Raw genomic sequence first — 23,949 nt, forward strand, 5'->3', positions numbered from 1 at the left:
AGCTTGTGAATTATAATAAAACTGAAATAATGTCTCATCCACTTAGGTCTAGTAAACCAAAATTGTCTCTCTCATTATTGCTGTGAGAATGACTCCCTTTGTAGTGCCTTGGTCAAAACACATTCCAGGAAGACAAGTCCGTACAAGTCTGGTCTTTTTTTTTTTTTTTTTTATCTCAACCTTAATTCCAAGCAAAAGGTAGAGATAGCTGATGAGAGCTCAAAAATCCCCTTTTCAGTAAAAAAAAAAAGGTTTTGTGCTTTCAAACCATGACATCAGTTGACTTCCCATCTCCGCCCCCTGATTTTCTTCAATATGGCCTCCAGACAGCTTCATCCATCCGGCCTCCAGAGTTGAGAACAGTCGGGGAGTTACTGTGGCTCCCGTCGCCGTCCACCCCTCCCTCCGTCTGGCTGGGCAGGTTGGGGTTCACCAGGGAGGTGCCCGTGGAGGCGCTAGTGCAAGGCGGGATCATCCGGGAGGGCGAACGGTCCCCGCCGGGAACCATGGAGAACTGGTAGGAGCCGGACGAAGCGCCATAGTAGAGATAGGGTGTGCTGCTGGTCTGGAAGGGTCCACTCTGGCTCTGGGTGGAGCCCGGGTAAGGAGGGGGAAGGTAGGTGTGGTAGTGGGCGCTGCCCAGCGACATGGCAGAGGTGACGGGTGGGGTGTAGGTGAAGGTGGCCGGGTAGTGCATCCGAGGGCTGGAGAAACGCGTCTCTGTGAGGGAGGAGAGGCCTGGGAACTGACGCTCAAACTGACCAGGAAATGGACTCAGGTCAGAGGAACCTAGAGGGACACACACACAGAAAAACAGGGATTTCTTTAGGATTCTCTGACATCAACAGTACAGCAGATATTAAGCCATGTAAGCCTAAATAATCGCACTTCCTCTTACCGATTTTGTCAGTTTTGATTATGTGAAATGTGGCTTTGGACTCCTAAACTATTTAGCACTTTGTCTTGAAGAGTAATTGAATTTAACAAATAAGAGCCCCTTGAGGAATAAAACAGTAGTCAACTGAATTGTATGTAATCAAATATTTCCAGCCAGATATGTGTGTTAACTCATTTAGAAAGACTTTGGTTAATGGATTTTGTGGGCACAATAACAGAATAGTATTTATCTACAAATATTGTTATATTCATCAACTGTTTTCACTCCAACTCTTTAGTTTTGATAAAGTTAACCAACACATCAGTGAAGTCCCACGCATGCAATATGTTTACGCTTCTGCATATTTATGTTTCTGTGTGTGTGTGTGTGTGTTGGCGCATGTTCATGTGTATCTGTATAACTGTTTATGCATGTGTGTGTGTGTGTGCAAACTGTGTGTGGGTGTGTGTGTGTGTGTGTGTGTGTGGGAGGGGGGTGTGTGTGTGTGAATACTGTATGCACATAAAAAAGCAGTTGGGATGAATCAGGAGCTGCACATGTGGAAACACTTTGAGCAGAAACAGTTTCCATGAGATCCATAATGAGGCAGGGCTGAGCTCTGATGTGGCTCCTCTCCTCGCCTCCCATCGGCTCCAGCGTGTGTGTGTATGTGTGTGTCCGTGTGCACGCGCGCAAGCGAGTGAGAGAGCGAGCTGAGAGGGAGCTGCTCCATCTCACCCTTCGTTCCTCTCTTCGCTTCATCCCTTAAAAAATACCCAAAAACCACTAACTGGCAGCGGCGAGCTTTGCGCTGGGCGCAGAGTTTAAGGAGAATAGGAGGTCCTCCCCCTCTCGCGCTCCCTCCCTCCCTCCCTCCCTCCCTCCCGTCTCCTCTCAGTGGTTTAGTCCAGCCATGGCGCTCTTATCATAAATCACCAGGCGTCTTCCGTGTCACCATGTCTGCTGCGAGAGGACAGGGGGTGGCGGGGAAGAGGAGGGGGGACGCAGTGTTTATGTGCAGGGAGGAATTGCGAAGCCGGGTTTGTCGCTAGCGTCAGATAGCATATGCTGCCAATTAAGGCCTTTAAACTTCCTCTTTCCACAAGATCTGTTTGATTCTAATAGAAATAGTAGATGATTGTCTCCACTGTGGAGGAGCAGTGTGATCTCAGACATGACCGGCGCTGTTCAATAAACTCCTGACTCCTGCTTTTAACATTTGGACCTATTTTAGTGCTCAAAGGGGCTCTGTGATGATGAGCCAGATTGAACTTTATTAGTTTAAATGAAACCAGAGTGGAGCATTGTCTAAATATTTGGAAGGAATTTACAAACTCTAGAGCATCACTTCCGATTTAGGTGTTTTACTTGACTGATGAACTTTTGCAACCGCTTCTTAGCAACTAATATTTCAACACATGAGCTGGTGTGTGTGAAGGTGTGTGCGGAGGCGCTGGAATGGTGCGCTGGAGCATCATCCATATCAGCTTCTGCTCGTACTTGTCGTTATGTTCTGTGGCTGGATACTGTTACAGTGCAGCCCGGCGAGGTGTCAACATGATCTCCAGAGATCTGAGAGCCTTAGTCACATCACTTAGGAGGCATTAAATGCTCGAGGTGTGCAAGTGGGTAAAGGCGGGAGGCAAAGTTTGGGCCTGTGTTCATGCGCGTGAACGTGCTCGCACATGCATGTGTGACGCTTTGAGAACAAAGCCTGACGCTTGTGAGATGAAAGCTGAATGGAAAGACCAAACTAATCAAAGCTGACAAGGCAGCTGGCTGGATTTTAAACCCTTTCTAATGCAGAGTCACACGGCCGCATCGCGTAATCACTCACCCTCGCTCGGGGCACACACACAGAGAAGGGAAAAAAAAAAGTAGGGGAGGAAAAAAAACTTACATGGCAGTGAGTCAAACAGGTGTACGGGGGAGAAACTTGTCTGGCGGCATGTAGGGAGTTTAAAGGAGCTTTCACATTGGGGGAAAAACAGAGACAAATTGGAACACAGATGCTGCCGTTACGGCAAACAGACTGGCTAATGCAATTACCCAGAATGCCTTGTGAGAGTGGCGTATCACTATAAAGACACTTTATTTGTCAGTCACGAGCCTGTTATTATCCCTGGGCCTGTTATTACCCATACTCCTCTGGGATCAAAAGCTTGGAGCTAGGAAAAAAGGAAACAATCGTTTTTTTCCTCCGCTGTCATCCGCTCTCTGGAGAGACAGTCGGACCCAACATGCCTCATTCCTCACGTTCATTTTGAGAATGAGCTAATAGCAGCTTGATGCGCTTTATTAGTCTATGCTAAACAGGAGCAGAGAGGTTTTTGCAGTCTTTGTTTATGTTTCTGCTCTTGAGTGTGTGCACGTCTGTCTTTCTCGCTCCCCTTCCCTCGTTCTGTCGCATAAGAAAAAAGTACTATTTGGATTATTTATAGCAGCTTAAGCAGCCCCGATGGGACAAAGAGACCAGGTGGCTGCACACAGTGGCAGAGTAGTGGTTCTACCTGGCAATCGTCTAGGCACGTCACTGATGGCAGGCAGGCCCGTGCCTCGGCTGGAGGAGAGGGGGGTGGTGGAGTGGACTGAGGGGGACGCCATGGGACTCAGGTAGGACGGATACGTCTGTTCATACGACCAGGGAGGAGAGGACTGGGACTGACGAGGGTCTGATGTGGAAAAATGGAACGATGGAAGGAAGGGAAAATAGCCCAGACAGACAAAGAGAAAAACACACAAGAAAAGAAAGAGAAGAATAATTACCAAAGGCCCATCGGCTGGCTCAAATATTCTATTTGTTTTTGCTAGAATAGGTAGCAAATTGATAATAACATTCACAACAACTGTAGACATTATTAGTGTCCCTGTTTCTCTGTGCCTGTGTTTAGAGGTAAGTATCAGTTGGGCGCGTTATGCAACATCCTCCATAATGACACATCTAATGTTTACCTTCGAAGAGAAGATCTTCCTGTTTGCCTTATAAAACATTGTGCTTGCAGCTGAGGCACAGAGAGCCTTGCTGGCACACTCCCAGGGTGTAAACACACCAGCAGACAACCAAGAAAATAACCGCTGCACACACCTCATTGTGTGTGACTGTGCTTCCACAACAGTACAGAGCACGAAACTTGATTTATGTGGCATCGTAGGCACGCCCCTTTAATGTATAATGATGAAATTTGTGAACAAATGAGTAGTAATTGACAATCTCTAATTCAGTAACCACCAATCGGATCCAAAACCAGTGAAAGCCAGTCAGGAAGTGAGCAGAGAGATCTACTAAACTAAATAGAAAGCTGAAAATAATGAGTAATCTCTTCAGATAGTAATGGTTGAACTAGAGAGCTAAATTACTTTAGAAAACAATGAAGGAGCGAGCTACAAGCAATGGATATATTGCTATATATTGTATATATTACTTAAAAAACACTCCAGGTGATGTGTAGTAAAAATTGATTGAATAGTATGAAACAATTTCCCTTTTATGTAATTAACAGTGTTAAATAACATCCAGTTTTAAATGGGTGCTGGGCGGTGCTGATGAAGGTGCTTGGGTTCATCTGACAGGCCTGTGGGAGTACGTCGGACAAAAAAGGTCGGGGACCCCTGCTCTATTCAAAGTTCAAGCGTCACCTGAAAATATTTACACTCACGAAGCAGTTTCCTCACATGCAATTAAAGTCCAGTCCGGTGTATAATACTCTCCACTCGCCGCCACACTGCTACGCTGTTTAACCATCCCTCAAATGATCCACTAAGTGACACTACAAAGCCGTGCCACAGAGTAACTAAGAGCTAAATGACGACCTGTGACGAGCCTCCAGAGGTGCGGGCGATCAGGTAGCAGCCATCCCGAACCGTGAGAGATGGTGTTACCTTCTAGGATGTAGATTGATAGAGTGACGGAGAAGAGAAAGACAGACGATCTCGGAGGCAATGTAAGATACTGCACTGGGCTTTCTGTGGTCCCATTTTGTGGCTGACCAATCTGTATCAAATCAATGATGGAATATTATTGAAAATATTTTCTGATATTAATAGAAAGAAATAATAAGAATATGGAAAATGAATGATAATTTACTATAAATAATCACATTCATGTGTCACGTGTTGTGTATCAGACAAAAGTCCTTACACATGTAAATCAAAAAATTTAAATTAGCTAATTTTGTGACTTTTTAATTACGATTGTCTAGAAATTGTTATTGTTGTTAATTTTCACAAGTACATTTTGTAAAATGATGACAGTAAAGTCATAATAGGATAGTAATGAAAGTTGATACACAGTACGATAATATTAAACGACTGCCAGTCTGTATCTAATCGTCTTGCTTGGAGCCAGGTCATTCAAACTTGATGTCACATATCAAAAGGAACACGATGACCCAACAGGAAAAGCCTGAAGCATCTAAAAGCATTTCATTTTGGATAAAAAAGGTTCCATTGTTCAGCGCAGGGAAATAAGGTATTTTTATCATTTCATGGAATGACCTGAATTTTCACAGGGGATCCTGCTCTACGACGCCTTGCAGGGGTGAATGCTCGCCGCAGAGGAGCTTAAACCCGTGACAGAGCTGAAGCCTTTTCTGGGACTGAGGTCGAAGCTGAGAATCGGGTGCTCACCTGTTATCTGCGTCTGTCCCTGTGGGTTGAAGGAGTTGGCCGCGGTGTTGAGGGTTGGTCGGGGGGCTTGAGTGGGAACAGTGACCCTCACCCTCATCCTCTCAAGCTCACTAAGGCGGTCTGAGAAGAGACCCGTCTTGGGAGGGTCCTCGAGTTTCTGACGATGCCCTGCAGTCACACAGAAACAGTGTTTTATTGGTAAAGAGTTGCAACGGTCATTGATGGGTTCCAGGCTGCAATAAAATAGAATTTCATTTGATAATAATGTTTATTACTGCTGTAATGTGGCGTGCTACATAGGATGACACTCTCTGACAGGGCTCAGCTATGTGATTAATGATCTCAGTTTGTTTGCTGTTCTCTTGGCATACAGTTAGACAATTATCCCTCATAATGTACATTTAATGATTCAGCTCTTCTGTGTGCCATGTCTTACTTTGTAAACATAGTTTAGTCCTAAACAAAGAGGAGGCACAGAGTCTTTTGGCAATGGGATGCTACATCCTGCTAATTAACAAAGACTTAGGTGACTATTAGGTATCACCTTGCATGAGAGAAAAAGAGAGAGTTGAGGCTATATTGAGAGTGAGGAGTTGCAGGAATGTTTAGTTTTAACCTGAGGCTTCTTCCTCAGGTAAACACAAGCTCTCACGCCATTGCCGTCGTAACCTATGCCATATATATTATACTCACTGCTTTCCCAGATTCCTCTGCTGATAATTTTACACCCTTTATATCCCTGTGTCGCTCTCTCAGGCTGGTAACGCTAAACTTCTCCAATAGACAATATACAAATACAACACACGCACATTGCAAGCACATTGATCGTGCACACAGACACAAGACAATGTGTCACAAGCTCCGACTGAGCCATCCCATCTCTATCGGCCCTGTAGTGGGAACCACAGCAAAGCCTACCCAGGGGTCCAGGTGTAGATTGTAGTTTAGCAAAGGTGGGGCAGAAAGAGAGGCTTGTACACACACAGTCCTTTCTAACACTGACACAGGCCTGTGTCAGTGCGTCTGTCTGGTCTTGCACTAGTTCCCCTGTAAAGGCGGTAAAGTAAATATCAAACAGGGGAGAGTAGAAACTCCTGCTGTGCTTGGCAGAGATCCAGTTGGCTTACACAGAAACAGTGAACTGCTTCAGAATCCTGCCCAACCTGCCTGCTGCCTGCACTGGGAACAAAGGCCTGGCACTACACCTACAGAGCTGGGTGGGTGTTATGGAGGGACAGGAGAGGAGAACCATCATTTGTGTTACTGAGTCACCATCACAAAGATCATCGACCACAGAGAAATGCCTCACATGGGGCCTCACCTTGAGGACTAATAGTCTAATATGTGTACCTGGCTGAGCAGCTTTGGTGCATGTTTTCCTCACCTTCCTCCCTCTCTGCAGACTTAAATCACTCTCATAATCAAATACATGCAAAATGACAACAAAATCATCTTATAAAACTGCCTCATCCTCTGCGTAGCATTTTTCCACTACTGCCATTTGAAAAAAATAATTCAGCCTCAGAAACGGTTTTATAAACCATCTGACTCTTCACAACAAATTAATTTATTTTGGAAAACTTTTTGGAATTCTGCTCTGCAATGAGTTGAGAATGGCAGGAGTTAAAATGCTGCCAGTGACAGTCAGACAGACCATGATTTTTATTACAATGACGTTACCAGACTGGCATCATACAGTTTAAAATAAACAGACAATCTCATCATCGGGTTCTTTACATAGCTACTTTGGAACGCAAATAATATCAGCTACTTAAAAACCTCAGCTTATTGAAGCTTTTTGCTTTATAACATAATTCAAGGCCATATTTCATTAATAATATTTCTCCATCGTTCCTGTGGATAATTTGTGCCTCTCGCTGGCATTCCTCATCTCTCTGTGCAAGCTGTGCCCAGTCAATCATAGCGTTTCCATTTTCAACAGACCGAATTTCTATTCTAAAAAAGCCTCGGGACACAGTGCGGCCTTTGTGCACAGCCCGTCTCCTAGTGATGGGAATAAATAGCAATGGGAGACCAAGGGAGATGAGGGGAGACAGAGAAGGACAGACGCAAGGGGGAGGAGGCACATGGAGAGGAAGAGACCCTGATGACCAGTAAATTAAGAGATCTGGATGGGTCTGAACCAGTCAGGAGACACAGGCTCTGCGAAGAGTGCTGAGCACAGCGAATGGTGAAATAGTTAGAGAGAGTTTAGGATTTCTTTGAGAAAAATCCCAAAATACAGACAGATATTTACACGTGTATGTAAGGAGATAAAGACAGTTCTGTTCTTCATGACAAGCCAGCTCTGTCACTGGTTACTTAAACTTGTCACAATTTCAGTGAATCTCAGCTTCCACCCTGGACTACTATACTGTCAAGAAATGTGTGGATGCAACCCAGTTTAAAGGAATCCAGCGTATTTTTTCTCTTATAGGAATGCAGCATGTCAACCACCACATTAAGGTCCAATTTACACTCCAAACAGCCAGACCTCAAGTCCATTAGTTTAGCGGGCTCTGACAGTAAATACAGTTTTTCATGAGTTAATTACACCTTTTAGAGGACAACTGTTGCCAAACACAAGACGTCTCAGCTGTTTTATCGGAACCCTAGCAGGGCGGAGGTATGAGCCGGGGGTATTTAAAGGAGCGGGAAAGGCGGATGATTTCACTGCCGTAGGGAAAGTCCCTGAGATTCCCATCATCCCTGTGAAAACAGCGGAGATTTTCGATAGCGCCTGCCACTTCCCTGCCCAGCCAGCGGCCGGAAACATGGACAGATTCAGACCAGATGTTAGCAACTCGCACACACACAGAAACACACCATTTGCAAGAATGGACGTATGCAATCACACGTCTGCACATGCAATCATGCACATTTACACACATGGATCATGCATGTACACCCTTGCACAGGCATGCACAGCATAGGCTTACACATGCACACAAAAAAAGATTAATAATGATTAGATAACACCTCTATAGATAGTATCTCTAATCACACAGTTACACTCTGATCCTAGAATAGTATTATTTCAGCCGTCCAAGAGACATGAGTCTGGATTCAACTCTTCCCTGCTGATCTGATAATAGTCAGTAAGAGCAAGTAGGCAAACAGAATATAAGTCCTCTGTAATTAATGGCAGTATTAGATTGGATCTCAGCCTGAGCACAGAGGTCTTTGACGGATGGTTAGCAGTTCCCCCATATGTCCTGGTTGAAAATATTACTTAAAAGCCTGAGTTTTTTTAGCTAGGGAATGGTTTGTACTGGGATTTTCATGACAAGGGTATCAGTGTGCTTTCAAAAACTTAGTACCAAGGGATAAAATCTTTAAAGGAATAGTTTTTGGGAGATCCGCTCATTTGCTTTCTTACTGGGAGTCAAATGAGAGGATTAATACCACTCTCATGTCTGTACACTTAATATGAGGCTACAGCCGGCAGCCAGCTAGCTTAGCTTAGCTTAGCATAAAAAGTGGTAACAGAGAGAAACAGCTAGCTTTGCTCTGGCTACAAGTGTTCAAATTGACAAGCAAGATATAATGTGTTAATTAGTGAGCTTTAGAGGTAATGGTAGGTGGATTATGCTACATTCTGACTAAGCCAGGCTAGCCGCTTCCCCATTTCAAGTCTTTATGCTAAGCTAAGCTAACATCTCCTGGCTATTGCTTCATATTTACTGGAGAGGCCCGGGGGTGGAAATGACTCTCGTGTCGTGGCAAGAAGATGTTTCCAAAGTGTCGATTTATTCCTTTAAAGAACCTCCTCCCCCCACCAACACATCAAGTTTCAGCTATCTCTACAGACTCAGCAGTAGGAAATTATCCTGCCTGCTGCCTGACTAAGTAACATGTGAGGAAAAAGTGGAGCGCCAGAAAATCCTGAATAAATGGGATAATTTATAAATTTGATGTCACGTCATGCCCCCTAAGCCCTTCAGTCTGGTTTATGATCACTGGGTGAGATTGGATGAATGTATCTTTGGGGCTGATTCAGAAAAACCCCCATGCTTGTGGAGCCTGGGTTGAATCAGCCAGTCTGTGTTTGCGTGTGTGTGTCAGTCATCTCACGGTGGAACAGCCAGTAAAGTCGATGAATGAATACGCTGGGTCCATATTTCACTTTTTATTTGGAGCCCTCACAGTGACCATGTTGTTTTTGTGAGTGGTCAGAAACAATGAATTATTTCAGGTGGCAATCTGAAGCTGGCAGAGCGTGGCTTGAGAGGAAAAGCGCTGAGTGGGTGACAGCCAGACGCCCGTCTACCATGGGGGTCTGGTATAAAGGGAGCAAAGGGAGGGAGGAGAGGAACAGAAGGGGGGGAGATAAAAACAGAATTGGAAAGAAGTGAAAGAAAAGAGGAAGAAGTGAAAAAGAGAGAAAAGCGAGGAGGTGTGGGAGATGAGGCAGCGAGTGAAGGAGAGAAGGAGACGGAGAGAAAGGGGGAGCCAGGCTGTCGTGGAGCTCTGCCAGCCGTCTGTGTGGTCCATGCGTTCCAGCCTGGAGGAAGCAAGCCAGGCAAGGGAAGGGCACACACACACACACTTACACACACACACATGCAAACACACACTCCTATGTACACACACAGACATACACAATAATTCCTAAAGTCGAAACATTTATTGAACACAAAAACACATTATATACACACTTGTACAATATTGTACAAAGTTTTGGGAGCACATGTACGCACACACACACACACACACACACACACACACACACACACACACACACACACACACACACGCGTGCACGCACACATGGAGACATAGTTTGGCTTGTGTGTGGTTTTCAGACAGGCTCCCTCTGCACCTCTCTGCTCACATTAAAGTGTTTTGATTCAGAACAGGGGAGAACAAATCCCTCAGAGATGTTTTTTTATTGCAGCTCGTGGGCCGACCAGCTCCGAACCCTCTATCTTAATCTTTGTCTCTTTTTATGATTCACTTTCTGCCTTTCTTTCTCCCTCTTCATTCGACTATCTTCCCCTCCGTCTCTCCCTCCCACTGAATGATTTTGTGTTTTGCACTGTAAAGGCCTTGGCACCTCTTCAAGGAACTTCATAAGACATTCAACTGACTGACTGCCTCTGGAAAAGCCTGTAGTCTTTTTTTTCTTTTTTTTTTCTCTTCTCTCCCTCCCTCTTTTCATTCCTTTTCCTCCTGATGTTTGGGTGAGTTTTATTTGTCCGGCTCCCATTGTTAAAAGCTGCTTTGAGTTACACAGCAGGAGATAGGTGTGGGCGTGTATCTGTCTGTCAGGGAGAAAAGAGCATTGATACTCCTGAAAATCTCTTTGATTACCTGGATGCTGTACAAAGCTGTAGTCTATTTTTTGCTTGATGCTGTCACTGAGAAGGCATGATAATACAGAGACACAAAGGGCCTCATGTTCCTTTACAATATTAAAGGTAATGAAATGAAAGCTGGCTAACATCATCTAAATAGTGTGGTACAATGTAATTAGCATCTGTGATGATCTTAGCATTTAGCAATGAGCATAAACGGCTGTTGTAAGAAACAAAGCCCTGGCCTTACAGCAGGTAATAGTACCCTACAAGCACATGTAATGGCATGTGTGTGTGATGACACTGACTGTGAGGCCTTATGGTGTCGTCATGACAGACATGTTAATGAAGGCGTCTCACTTACTCATACTGTTTCCAGCCTAGCACCACTGAAGATGGCTTTAGAGTTCAAATGTAGCCTAGTAGCTACTCCAGTGAGGTTATTGAGGTGTGTGGCTGTTATGTGGGTGAAGATGAGAGTCAGTGCTTAGAGATGTACTTGATATGGTGGATGCATTATCCTCTGTTGCATATCTAACTTGTGTTGTGCCAAGAGGCTCAGTTTTAGGTCCACTATTGTTTTCTATTTGCATGCATCCTTTAGGAGAAACTATTTGGAAATGTAATTTAACGTTTAGTTTTTACGCAGATGACACCCAGATGTATATATCAATAACACCTGGCCATAATAGCAATCTTGTCACTTTCATTAACTGCCTTGATGACATTATGTGCTGGATGTCCAACAATATACTGCAACAGAATGACAATAAATCATTTAATTCAATCCTCACAACTAAATTCTGTTCATCTTTAATAACTTTGGCCATCTGTCAATAAATGTTTCACCTGTGGTTTGGCATCTGGAGTCCAATTTTTTGGTGATAAAGTCAAGGAGGTTGTATGGTCCTGCTTTATTCACTTTAAATTAATTTCCACAACGAGATCTTATCTCTTTTTCTTTGCTGAACTGGAGAAAATTATCCATTAGTTTTATTTTATCCTATTTGAACAGCTGTAGCTCACTTTATTCATGTTTAAACATGTTTAAAGTGCAACAATCTTAACAGACCCAAGGAAGTGTGATCACATCACCCCTATTTTAACTGTCTTTCACTGGTTGATTTGAAGATTGATTTTAAAAATCGCCAATTACATTTACAGCTAAACTGGGTCTCGCCCAAAAATACAAAATACTACAAAAATAATAATACTAAGTTATCATTGTGAATGTATACAGACACATATCTGCAAGGAATGTGTGTGTGTGTGAGAGTGTGAGTATGTGTGTGTCGCAGGAAGAGTTTGGCTTGGCAGACAGGTCTCCTGAACCGCTAATATTGTCTGCAGGCCTGTAAGTAACCAGGGCCTCCTCACCAGACTTGTTAACACCCTGACCAAAATCGAACCAAAACACGACCCTGTCCCCAAGCCCAGAACCCCCCAGACCCAGTGGCTTCAAGAGCCGGGGAGCACAGACGGGCCTGACCGCTAACCTCCACCACTGACACACAACACACACGTCACTCACACTCAGTTACGCACAATAACCACTGCAATATGCCACAGTAAGACACAGTGTGTGTGACGCCACAATGGTTTTTGTCACCTCCTATGTTTGTCTGTCATCAATTAACTATAATGAGAACAGCGGTTTTGGACAGAAAGCCTAGTATATTGTGTTATTACGGCTCGGCTATTATCACTCAGGAAGTTTGTCTCAGCTGGCCGCAGCCACCGTCAGGAGCTGCTGAAAGGAGACAGAACCACCTATAAAAGCATATTGGTTTAAACAACCACTCCCTGTCTATTAGCTCAAAATGACATTTAATGAGGCCTATTAGCTCTGCTCCAAATCAGCACTGTGGCTACACTGGAGTAATGACACCAATAACACACACTCTCTCAGCAAAAACATGTCATGTGGGTGCGCACATGCAGATGCAGACATTAAAGGACAGACATACACGCATTTGGAATCATATCTACATCAGCAAACATACATGCACATGCCTATACGCATGAACACACACAGACACATACATGTGTGCACACTTGCCGAGCTGTTGGTGCAGTGGCAAACCACAGGGTAACCAAGAGCTGTCAAGCGATTAAGCACAATGCGAGCCACAGAAACCGAGTTAGCCTCCCGCTAATAACACAGTGGCCAGAGGGACCTGACTAACCACTTACCATACCCACACATACACATACACACACTGTAAACCTCTGAGGAAAATCATACCACAGATCTCAAAACTAAGCCTCACTGATATTCGTCACCCTGACCACGCAATTAATTAGCTAAAGCGCAGCACCACAGTTCAGAGATATGAGCCCTGCTCATTCACGGGTGGTCCAACTTTATCCCTCCACCGATATTAGATGAGGAGCTGCTGGGGAAATGACATCTCTCAGGGAGACTCACATGGCTACCATAAGGCTCATCAAACACACACCCACGAAATGTCCTTCCTGAACGAGACCCACAACCAGGCAAGTCATTAACAGGAAGCAACTGCCAAATACATCAGGAAAAGTGTAAAGAAATCAATAAAAGCATGGAGAATGGTTATTAATTTTAGCTTTTCAGACCAGTTACCAGCCCACGATGAGATCTAGTGTTATTGTCAGCTTATTTTCCAGAAGCCAACTGTGTTTTTACAGAGAGGGCCCACAGAGTGCCAGTGTATGTCAGGTTTAAGACAGCCCACTGTTCTTTCTCCGTGTGTCTCTGTGCGGACCCCTCCCTGTAGGGGCCCAATGTACCACAGGCCTCCTAATTACCCACTCGTTTAACACAAAATAGAGCTGTAATGGCCGACAAAGCCCCCCCAAGTGTCAATGAAGCGTTCACAGATAGAATCACAGTTTTGGAGACAGCCGGTTTTCAGCTCCAAGTCACTCCGTGCTGAAAACCAGGAGGAGGGGAGGCGCGGTTGAGAGGGCACATGTGTGTTTTGCCACCCTCCGACCTCAGCTTAATGACCCCTGAGAGGGAGACGTGCTCTGGCTGTAGTTTCTGGGTAAATTACACCAGTGCTGCAATTCTGACCACTTAACAGCAAAGTAAAGAAGTTCAGGGGTTACGTATGATGACATACTATTTATTGCTTAAATTACTGTCCTGAGACTGAAGTTAGAACATGCAGATTTTAACTTTAAAGCTTTGCCCCAGACCACAAATTGGTCTGAGACAAGAGAAAGAATAATGGATGAAAGTGTAAGTGTAAGACTCACTATGCCATAATCCCCTCACCTGACATCAGGTAGTACTGCCGTTCTCTAGTTTAGTGACTCAGTCTAAAGTCTGGACACAAATCTAAGACTGCAACTTTGTTGAAACCAAACTGGGGCTTTTCTAAACAAATTCTGCTCCGACTCCCATCTGCTTGCCACCAAATGACTGGACGTGTTTGAAAGTCGTCTGACGGGGGACAGCAGATGCACAGGAAATGCTTTTGATCAAACAAGATGGCTCGTGTGTGAGGAGGGATGGAGGGGAAAAAGTGGGTGTGATTGTGAGTACATGTGTGTTTTGACGACAAGCATGTGCCTTTGTTTCAGAGTGTGTGTTGATGAACGCTGAATGTCGAGCGTCTGAGGCCGTTTTTGGCACCACGGACAGGTTTCCTACAATGGAGACTGATGGTGGTACTAATCCTACTGTCTCCAGGCTCCTCTGTGTCTCCATGCGTCCTGGTGCCATATGTGACTGAGCAGGCGGGCTGGTGGGTTGTTTGTGATGTGATATTGTTCATTGAGACGCCATGAGATGAGAATATGTTTTTTTTTTTTTATGAATAGGGAGGAGGGTTCGGGAAACAGCTGCATGCCAGACCAGTTGGCACTAACGGCTATAGTAAAGTTTTTTTTTTCCTCCTCAGTTGTTTTTATATGGCCCATTAAAATGAGCTGATGCTAGCATTCTGCTACCCACTGTACCCTCTCAGGAATATTCTGCCTCACTTTTTATTTCTCCTTATTCTCTCAATCCGTCACATGGGAGGCTGAGCTGTTTTCTGAGAGGTCAACTTAATTAAACGCCTGTTGATTGCTAATGAACACAATCAGACCTTTTTCCAATAAAACTTTTTTTTGTTGTTTGGTTAATTAACTTGTTTTATTAGCCCGTCACCATTTTAGCTGTTCATGTGCTGCTATTGGCTAGCTGCACAGTCGGCCACACCCACAGCTTTGTTAAAGGGGCACTGCTCACGGTTTTGAAGTTGAGCTCACTTGTCACGAGATGTACTGCTCAGACTGATAACAGTCAGCAGTTGTAATGAGTTGAGTCAAATTTGAGCCTGTGTTAGAAACCGGAAGTGTGGGGGTGTGAATGAAGAGGGCATTCAGGCGGCAGGGAATTTATAATAAAAGATTATACTGAGTTGCATTATGGGAAATGTAGGATCCAGTGTTTTTGGAGCTTAAGGATGCTCAGGAAGTGAAACTCAGGATTTTGGCCTGCTACTTCAATTCTGCTTCAATCTAACTGTATCTCTCATGTTGTTAAATACAATGCTAAATCGCCTGTGTTCCCCTTTAAAGGCAAATCATACTAATTAATATGTTGTTTGCTGCATGTGTAAGCATTTTCCCATACTGTACTGTATGTGCATGCCTTTGTACTCACTCCTGGGCTCACGCGGTCCATCCACGGTGACCTTTATGGCTCGGTGGTAAGTGGCCACTTGTGGTGGGTTGGTGAATACTGTGATTGTCAGCGTGAAGCTCTTGCCTGTGGTGACATCAAACAACATCAAATGACATACCATCTGGTAAGACAATGACTTGCATTCATCTCTGACCCATCCCCAAGTCACAAGTGTGGTTGTGATCACATAATAGCCAATGCAAACTGGGAAAAATCGACTTTAGGGGGATTAACGACAGACAATATTGGCCGTTTGAGGAGGTCTATTTAGGTTCTTTGGCAGAGTCTAAATGGAAGATTGACTAGAGGAGCCAGTGTCTCGTTATCCAGACTTTCTCCCTGTCTAACACAGTGTGAGTGGGCGAGAGGCATTTTAATAGTCACTTCCTTTCTCGATAATCTCCAACAGTTGCTGCCTTGAGGTTGAGTGTCTCTGTGTGTGTTTATGTGTGTGTGTCTGCTCGTATGCGCGCGCATGAGGAATGCTATGAATCAGAGCGCAACAGCCGACTCAGCAGCAGCACTAACGTCTGAGGTATGCAAACGCATCACGTAACCACGGCTACTTGCAGGAAACAGGACGTGGGGGGGCAGGTTGATGCAACATGTCCATTCAGTCCCAGCCACCTACCCGTGCACGTCCTCCCCCTCCTCTGCTCTCTACACTATAGTTCACTGTAAACATGCCTTTCAAGGAAGTGATGAGATGATTTGGGGAGATAGCAGATCTCAGATCACAGGTGCAACAGGTGTCCCACATACTTGATTTGAGGTACATGTGGGTGAACCCGAGCTAGTGATCTATGATAAAGTGGGACACCTAGAGCGTGACCTTCCTTGCCGTCATCTCTGCTGTCATCTATTACCTGCGATCTAAACCAGGTTTACGGTCGAGGCAATCCTGTGCACTGCTATACTATTAACTCTAATGATGTTATCACAAGTATCTGATTACTCTCTGTCCTGTCCGTCTTTGCTGTAATCGTGCTGTGGCACCATGTCAGTCCTGTAACTATCAATCTATATCCATCTGTGTTGGCTCCCCCCACCCGTCTGTGCATGACTTTTAGCTATCTAACATCCTATCAGTTCGCCCTGCTTGTACTTATCTGTCACTGTCAGGTATTCATTTCAGACACCTCGTAGTCTGATCTCCCCTGGCTCCTATGTCACTTCCTGTGACTAGATTCTGTGTCACAGCGAAGGGACGCACGCAAGGTCTCCGTGGCAACAGGCCCAGCCACCATGCCTCCTCTGCTCTGTATAATTTTGTCACCCCTCTTCCCTCCTGCCTGCCTCTGCTTCCTCCCTTTTTGACAGCTACAACAGAGAAGGAAACTGAGAAAACAAGTCACTGGTGGAGCTGCTGACAGCATCAGCATCACAATCAACCTATTGTAGGCGATCGCTTTCTGTGAGCCTTGTAGAGAATAAAAGTCTCTAAGAAAATGCTTCTAATAGGTTTGGAGATGGTGAGAGCAGCCTCTGTGCCAACTCTCTCATCATAAATAAGATTTAGTGACAAGACAGTAAATGATGCAAAGTGTCGCTTTGTCGATGCCAAATATTCAGGGAATGCCATTTAACCCAATAGGAGTGCGCGTCTGCCTCGCTGCCTGACAGCCTGAGGATATGTGCAGAGTGATCAGTCGCTGGGCTGCAGCAACACCCAAAATGATAATTAGCATGAACTGAGCCGGGTCATGTAAGGAGAACATTAAGGACAGGTTTTTTTTAAAAAGTATTGATTCTAACATAGCTGATGCCAAACTTACGCTCATCCTATCTTCATTTCTTAACCTACGGGTCAAAGATCCCAAATAGGAAGCAGTGGGTTTTACAAAGCTTATCTGTCTCACCTGAGTTAAAGGAAAAAAATACATCAAGGACCCTCATCTTAAAGTGAAGAGAGCGGACGCAACATGATTCACCCTTTAGACTTCAGGAGACGGGCGGTGGGATTTGCGCCCAGAGTTAGAGATCATTATGTGGTTGCCATGAAGGGAATGTGACCACTAATCCACACCACTGAGCCTAATAGCTCGTACTGAGCTGTAGTAGCCTACAGAGAATGGAGCACAGAGTGTGTCAGGCCTCACCTCTGCCACTGCGGCCGACAAAGCGGAGGTCGTTGAAGCGCGCTACTTGGTTCTTCATCACACCTGAGGCGTTCCGCAGCTCGGCAGAGTAGTTCTCGTCGTTGCCCGCCATTACTGTGACAACGGTCCCATCAGGTATCTCTCCCAGGGCAACCACCTGTCGGAGTACACAGGTCAAAGGGCAGAAATTCAGGAACTACTTAGGAGAAGGTTTTATGGGAAAACACCAGTTTTGCTCCCTCGTTCTGTGACTGGAAACTGGTAAATAAGAAAAATGATCATAGCAAAAATTTAATAAAAGGATTCCTGCAGTTTAAAAGCCAAGTGAGTGAAATCAAACATCAGTTTCATTCTCAGTTTTGACTAATAAAAGAATTCATCTGGTTAATGTCGCAGACTTGTTTGACATACCAGGCTCATCCAAATCATGTTGATGAATGTATTTAATTTCACTTCACTTCTCAAATGCAGTCTTTAAAACAAAAGCAGATAGGGCCCCGTATTATCATTCAGATTCCTGGATGCAGATAAAAGCGCATGAGTAGGCCTACAGAGCAGCAATAATTACAGAGCTGTAGTAATAAGAACGCTTAAATAACACATTTATTTCAAAAAGTGTCACACTTGATTTGGAGCCAGGACTACAGCTACAAATTTCCACTTTGGTGTGTCTTTGATCCATTCTTTAAATAATATCTGTCAAGTAATGAATGGGGCCTTTCCTGTGAGTTAGCATGGGAGCAAAAAAAAAAATGTCAAGGCCTAAAATATATAAACAATTAGTCCGTGCTGCATGTTTCCTGTATTTGTTTTTCTGCTCATTTAAAGTTCAATAAAACTCATCATGTTACGACTAATTAAAATAATTCAGCATAATTATTAAAACAGTGGTTATTATTGGCCACAATGTGTTGTGATTTATATATAACAATATATTTTTTAACATGTGAAAATAATTAATAACATGTAATTAACAGCTATGCAAACAAAGCTTCTTTTTTTTTTTTAAAGGAATTATTCACTGTTTGTGAAGGCCATTTAAATGAGCTACAATTATTACTGTTCACCACATTAACTAATTATTGGCATAAATAAAATGTGGTATTTGTTTGCATACAAAAGGTGAAAAGAAAACAACATGAACATGTGATTCATTTCCTTCCTTCACACACTGATTCACTGGAGCACACAACAACAGTTTTGTGGCCCATTAATCATCATTTTGTAATTAATTTTCTGAATATATTTTCAACGTAATGTTGACATGAAAAACTCGCAGATCACATTGACATCACTTTACTTAACTGGCCACGTTAATAGACTTCATGTTTGTAATTTGTAATAACAATAACAACACACACACACACACACACACACACACACACAGACACAAACATGTTTTTCAAGGCACCAGACAGTATGGAACAAGTTTAAGTTGTTTAGAGAGTATTTTTGCCTTAACTTAGTGGCTGTTTGTCTTACAGTGAACACCGAATCGCGTTGTGGTTTCCCCCCTTTTAATTTAGCAGAACATCACTAAGACGACACTCACCTTGAAGGCGACAGGCAGCGTCTTGTTGCACCGCCAGTGGGAGGGCAGGACCGAGCAGAGAAAGTTGGGGCTGTCGGTCCGGACCAGCTCGGCCGGGTGGTCGGCGATGATCTCGGCCATGCTGCGGTTTTCGAGGGGACGCAGTCTTGGCACCGCCGCCGCTGCGTCCGGCTGCCCGCCTGGAGAGCTCACATCGTTCATCTTCCCTGGGACAGGCTGGAGGCTATTGGACGGCGGACTGAACCTCCGACTGGCGCTGGGATCTACGGGAATTCGCATCACAACAGCGTGGATTATCAGAAAAGGCACCTAAGGCTCTCCGGCTGCTCTCTTTCTTTTCTCTCTCTCACACACTGTGGGAGAGACTCGGAGTGTGCGGCGCTGCTCGCTGAACTTCAGCGCGTCTGCCAACGGAAAATGGGACTTCGTGAGCGCACACCGCGTTTCAAAACCCTCTCTACTACTCCACTAACTTTAGTGGGCGCCTTTAACCGACATAAAATATACTTCTCCGGCAAGAAAAACAACCCTTGAAAACTTGATGATGTTTTAAATGACAAGCTCTTTTTTCAAACTTCTCGGGGGAAGCGTCCGTGCGCCATAACGCAGGCGTAGTAGCTCGTGTGTGGATATAAATAACATCAAATAAATGTCCGAGGCGTAATAGGCTATACAATTACAAAAGAAAGCAGGTCTAAAATGGAACAGCCGACCCAGATGCTCAGTAAAGTTTTTGTCTGTCTTCCTTTGGTGAAAAGTCAAAGCGCTGCTCCAGGTGCGTCATTCAAGTCTTTGTGCCAAACTGAAAGGCTCTGAAAGCCCGCAGGCTATGCGCGCACACAAAAAGTTTTCAAAGTCAAATGAATAAGCTTTAACAATGCTTAACGGAGCTGTTTATAACCGCGCGACGCGTGGAAATTGTACACATTTTCCGTGAAGTCTCTCTGCAGGTTTGTATATGGGGTTAAAAAGGTTGATGAAGCCGGAGGAAAAAAAAATCATCGCCGGTGAGATGAAGGAGGCGGAAAATAGAATCCCGTTTTTGTAGCCGTAAATGTGGTTAGTGTTTGGAGGCCGGGGTTTCCCGTGCTCAGGCTTTTTGTGGTTTATATAGCTCGAGCGCCCAGCAATTATTGCGCTGATGCGACTCCAACACGTGGTGTCTGGAGTCAGATCCATTCCCTCTGCCATAATCTATCACGCCTATACAGACGACCGGACAGGTCTCCGTGTAATGTCTATACCTTCACGAAACACACACATGGGGCCACGTTTCACGGCTTCTCTCTCTGTCGTTTTTCACAGTTAGGACTTTCACACAGCCTGCTGTACATACCGACATGTTACCGCTCCCCCGGACCATCCGCGCGCTCCTAACTCTGGGGATGGTCATTTCCAGTCAGTAACACGCGTCAGTCCGTCGGTCCGTGTTGTGTTACCACCGTGTCTCGACAATATGCGGCTCGGGAGCGCGTTCAGAGAGCCGAGCCCGGGTGAGAAGTGAGTTGCACTCCGTAAGGAAGGGGTGAGTGAGTCACCGGAGAGCGGTGATTCAGGTACAGGCGCAGGGGTAGGGTTTCACTCGGTCGCAGGGGAGAGCTGTTGTGCAGGTGTACAGGTATTCTACTTTACACGGGCTTTAATTTATGTCCTTCCACCCATGTGGCCGTTCCTTATGAACTGAGGGCTCTTTTGAGAAAGTCACTTATGTAAAAATCAAACTCCTGAATGTGTTGTGCCTCATACAGCTTGTTAAATTATCATATAGATTTAATTACATGTAAACTAAACACAGCGCCAAAAGATGAGCCTCTGGGTGATTTCCACACTGCGTAATTACGCACAATTCAGGAACTATTCATATGCATATCTCAAAGTGAGAGTGGGGAAATGTAAAGTAAGTGCATTTACTCAAGTTGTACAAATTTATTTTAGCTATATTTTACTTTACTTGGGTATTTTTATTTCATGCTACTGCTTCTACTCCACTAAATTTCAGAGGATATTGTACTTGACAGCTTTAGTTACTTTGCAGATTATGATTTCACTTACAAAATACATGATGAGATTATAAAATATGATGCACTGCTATAGATTACAGCACTCAACACTACATAAAGTAGTTAAAATGAGCTATTAAACAGGAAAACGCTACTTACACATTAATGCATCAATAATAATGCTCCATTAACTATACAATAATCTAACACTCACAGGGGCCATTTTATACATTATGATTATTTCTTTTGATACTTTAAGTATGTTATGTTAATAATACTAATTCACTTTATTTTTTATCACTTAATATTTTCCACTACTTATATTAAAATAAAGGATCTGAATACTTCTTCCAGCACTCCAAAATGAATGTTGCAAAAATATTTAACTTTCAAATCACACATATTCCAAAGCAAGCCAAAAATAAACAAAAAACAATTTTTTTTTTATGATGTAATCTTATTTTAAAAAGCATTAATGGCATCTTAAAATCCTCATCTAATCACAACATCCCTGTGTGAGCAACGATATCGGTTCAAATAAAAAAAAAATGTAAATAATCTTATGCTGTTATTTTGGTTTTTAAATGTCTCATATTTTAGTGGAGATGCTGCTCTGAAGCCAGTGAGTGAGTAGGCCTGCTTCGCCTGCCCCTCCTGTGTCTACTGTAGAGGGCATCATCTACCCTCTGTGAGACTCCATATCTCAGCCGGCTCTCATCACCCACCCCACCCTCTGCCCTGATTACCCATCAGTCTCCCAATGAGTCTTTTTTGAGTGCCACATCACACAGCAGCATGTGTATTGCCACTCTGTGCTCCTTTTCCGTTGCTCCCAAACAAGCTTTTATTACAGAGAGTCTTTAAGACAAAGGCCTTTGATTCTGTGGGCCTGTTTCAAAATAAAAGGGACTACTGGGAGGCACAGCTGTCAGGTTATTTGGGTCCTGTCAGGGCTTTTGCAGCTTGTTTTTATGCTGTAAAGCCAGATATAGTCTTATACATTTTATACAAGATGTCTGTGCTGAAAGAAAAAAGAAGCACTAAAGCTTGAAAGTAAGTTGAAATAACACGACTTCTTATGTTTCATAAGTATGTATGTACGTGGGTGTGCACATGCATACATGTCTGTTAGCATGTGCGTCTGTGTGAGGATGTGGGAGGGATATATATAAAGTCTGAAAGCACTGACACGCATCTGGCACCTCGTCATGTGGACGGGGAGGAGGGAAAAAAAAAAGAGTGATTGAGTTACACTTCCCCTCCGTGTGCCCCAAACACCAGAAATATGGTTCACATTGTCCAACATTCTCAAAGATCAACTAACAATTCATGGATGGATAAATGTGAATAGTAGTAATTAAATCTGTAATAGTGATAAACATGGCCTTGCAGGAACCGTGGAGCCGGTTATTCCAACAGAGTTAAGTTTCAGCTCCGATAATATCATTCTTTCACCGCTGAATACATTTGGGGTAATGTGGAAAACATCCTTAATGTTGTAGTGGAATTTAATTTAGGAAATGTTAGGGATGAAATAATAACAACCCTTGAGTCAATTACATGCCATCAATTTAATCAGCCTAATTATTTTGAATGCATATGTGTTTTATGTTATTTTGACTCAAATTTGAACTGGAATTTAACTGTGGAACTGTTTTCTCTGGTATGGTTTAGTCAGTCTTAAATTTGGATATTCTGCACTCTGTTATTGTCCCATCAGAGGCAGCAGCAGGAAGAGCCTCTTGATTTTCCCAGCCCAAAGCCCCCCCCCCACCCAGTGTAGTCGTGACTTAACCCTGACAAGCTCGGCTCATCAAAGAGTGTTTGTCCCATCTGACTCCGCTTTGCCTCTCCGCTGCACGTCCAGCATCTGTCTTCCAGCTCCCTCCAGGATACGGCCCACATTCATACAGTAAGGCCTGCTGTCTGGCTTTCTGTCAGTCAGAGGTAGGGCGACCTCTGAGTTTAAAATCCATCGTTTGAAGTCCCAAAGATGTGAGGGAGACACCAGAGAAGGCGTTAATGTGCCAGAATATGCTGTTCAATCAAAAAAAATACCACCTCCTGCCTGAGTGTCCTGGATTAAACCCAGCCAAAAATCAACTTTTGATTAAATGTGAATGCTGGAACTTTCACACAGAATTTGACTTTTCGGATATCTGACCTATCCCGCTCTGTATTAACGGGCTTAATATCACATGGTAATGAATCTAGCATAAAGCTGTTGGTTCAGTGCGGCTGCTGCTCGCCTGGTGCACAGCTGGATCGTCTCTCTCAGCTCTGGTATTATTCATCTACTGTGTTACACTGGCTTGGAGTCATTGCACAGTAGGAGAAGTCACTAACAGTGAAGAACCACAGTATACCACATTGAGCAGGATGTGCGTTTTATGATTTATGGTAATATTGTATTTCTGCTGCTCAGTTTCAATTATTTGTTTTCAATAAAAATCAAACTCAGCTGATGCTCTCTGACTAATTTTCCTGTCGAGATATCAAGCGTATAATAAAAGTTTCTGTTCTCATTCCCACTTGGAATGACAAAGGCTGTGTGAACCGCTAATGTACGCACACATGCTGTCTATAATGTTGTCAGCGAACTAACCAATCTATCTCTTCCCTTGGCTTTTCAGAAGTGCTTGTCTGTCAGCGTCGTTACATCTCTCTTGCTGTTTGACATACACAGAGACACAAACAGTTAAAGGCGCCGATATCCTCATTAGGAGAGATGACAGGACAAACAGAGCTCGGAGGTGATGCCAAAAAGTACTTCAGAAGTCAGGTGCATCAGTTTAAGCTGGACACAGCCGGCTGTATGGGTTCATGAACATGCATGCACTT

At 44.0% G+C, this 23,949-nt stretch overlaps 1 protein-coding gene across 1 annotated transcript in view; it reads right to left on the bottom strand.

Moving 5' to 3' along the window:
* Positions 1 to 310: 310 nt before the first annotated feature.
* runx2b (RUNX family transcription factor 2b) overlaps positions 311 to 23,949 on the bottom strand; it is a 36,585-nt gene continuing 12,946 nt past the window's right edge. The window contains exons 2-7 of the mRNA XM_070848873.1: positions 19,109 to 19,371; positions 17,557 to 17,713; positions 15,437 to 15,541; positions 5,504 to 5,671; positions 3,388 to 3,549; positions 311 to 789 (exon numbers count right to left, since the gene is read on the bottom strand). Coding sequence (XP_070704974.1) covers positions 311 to 789; positions 3,388 to 3,549; positions 5,504 to 5,671; positions 15,437 to 15,541; positions 17,557 to 17,713; positions 19,109 to 19,371 — 1,334 coding nt within the window. The remainder of the gene's footprint in view (positions 790 to 3,387; positions 3,550 to 5,503; positions 5,672 to 15,436; positions 15,542 to 17,556; positions 17,714 to 19,108; positions 19,372 to 23,949) is intronic.

Source organism: Pempheris klunzingeri, chromosome 18 (genome assembly GCF_042242105.1).
Source record: "Pempheris klunzingeri isolate RE-2024b chromosome 18, fPemKlu1.hap1, whole genome shotgun sequence".
Lineage (NCBI taxonomy): Eukaryota > Metazoa > Chordata > Actinopteri > Acropomatiformes > Pempheridae > Pempheris > Pempheris klunzingeri.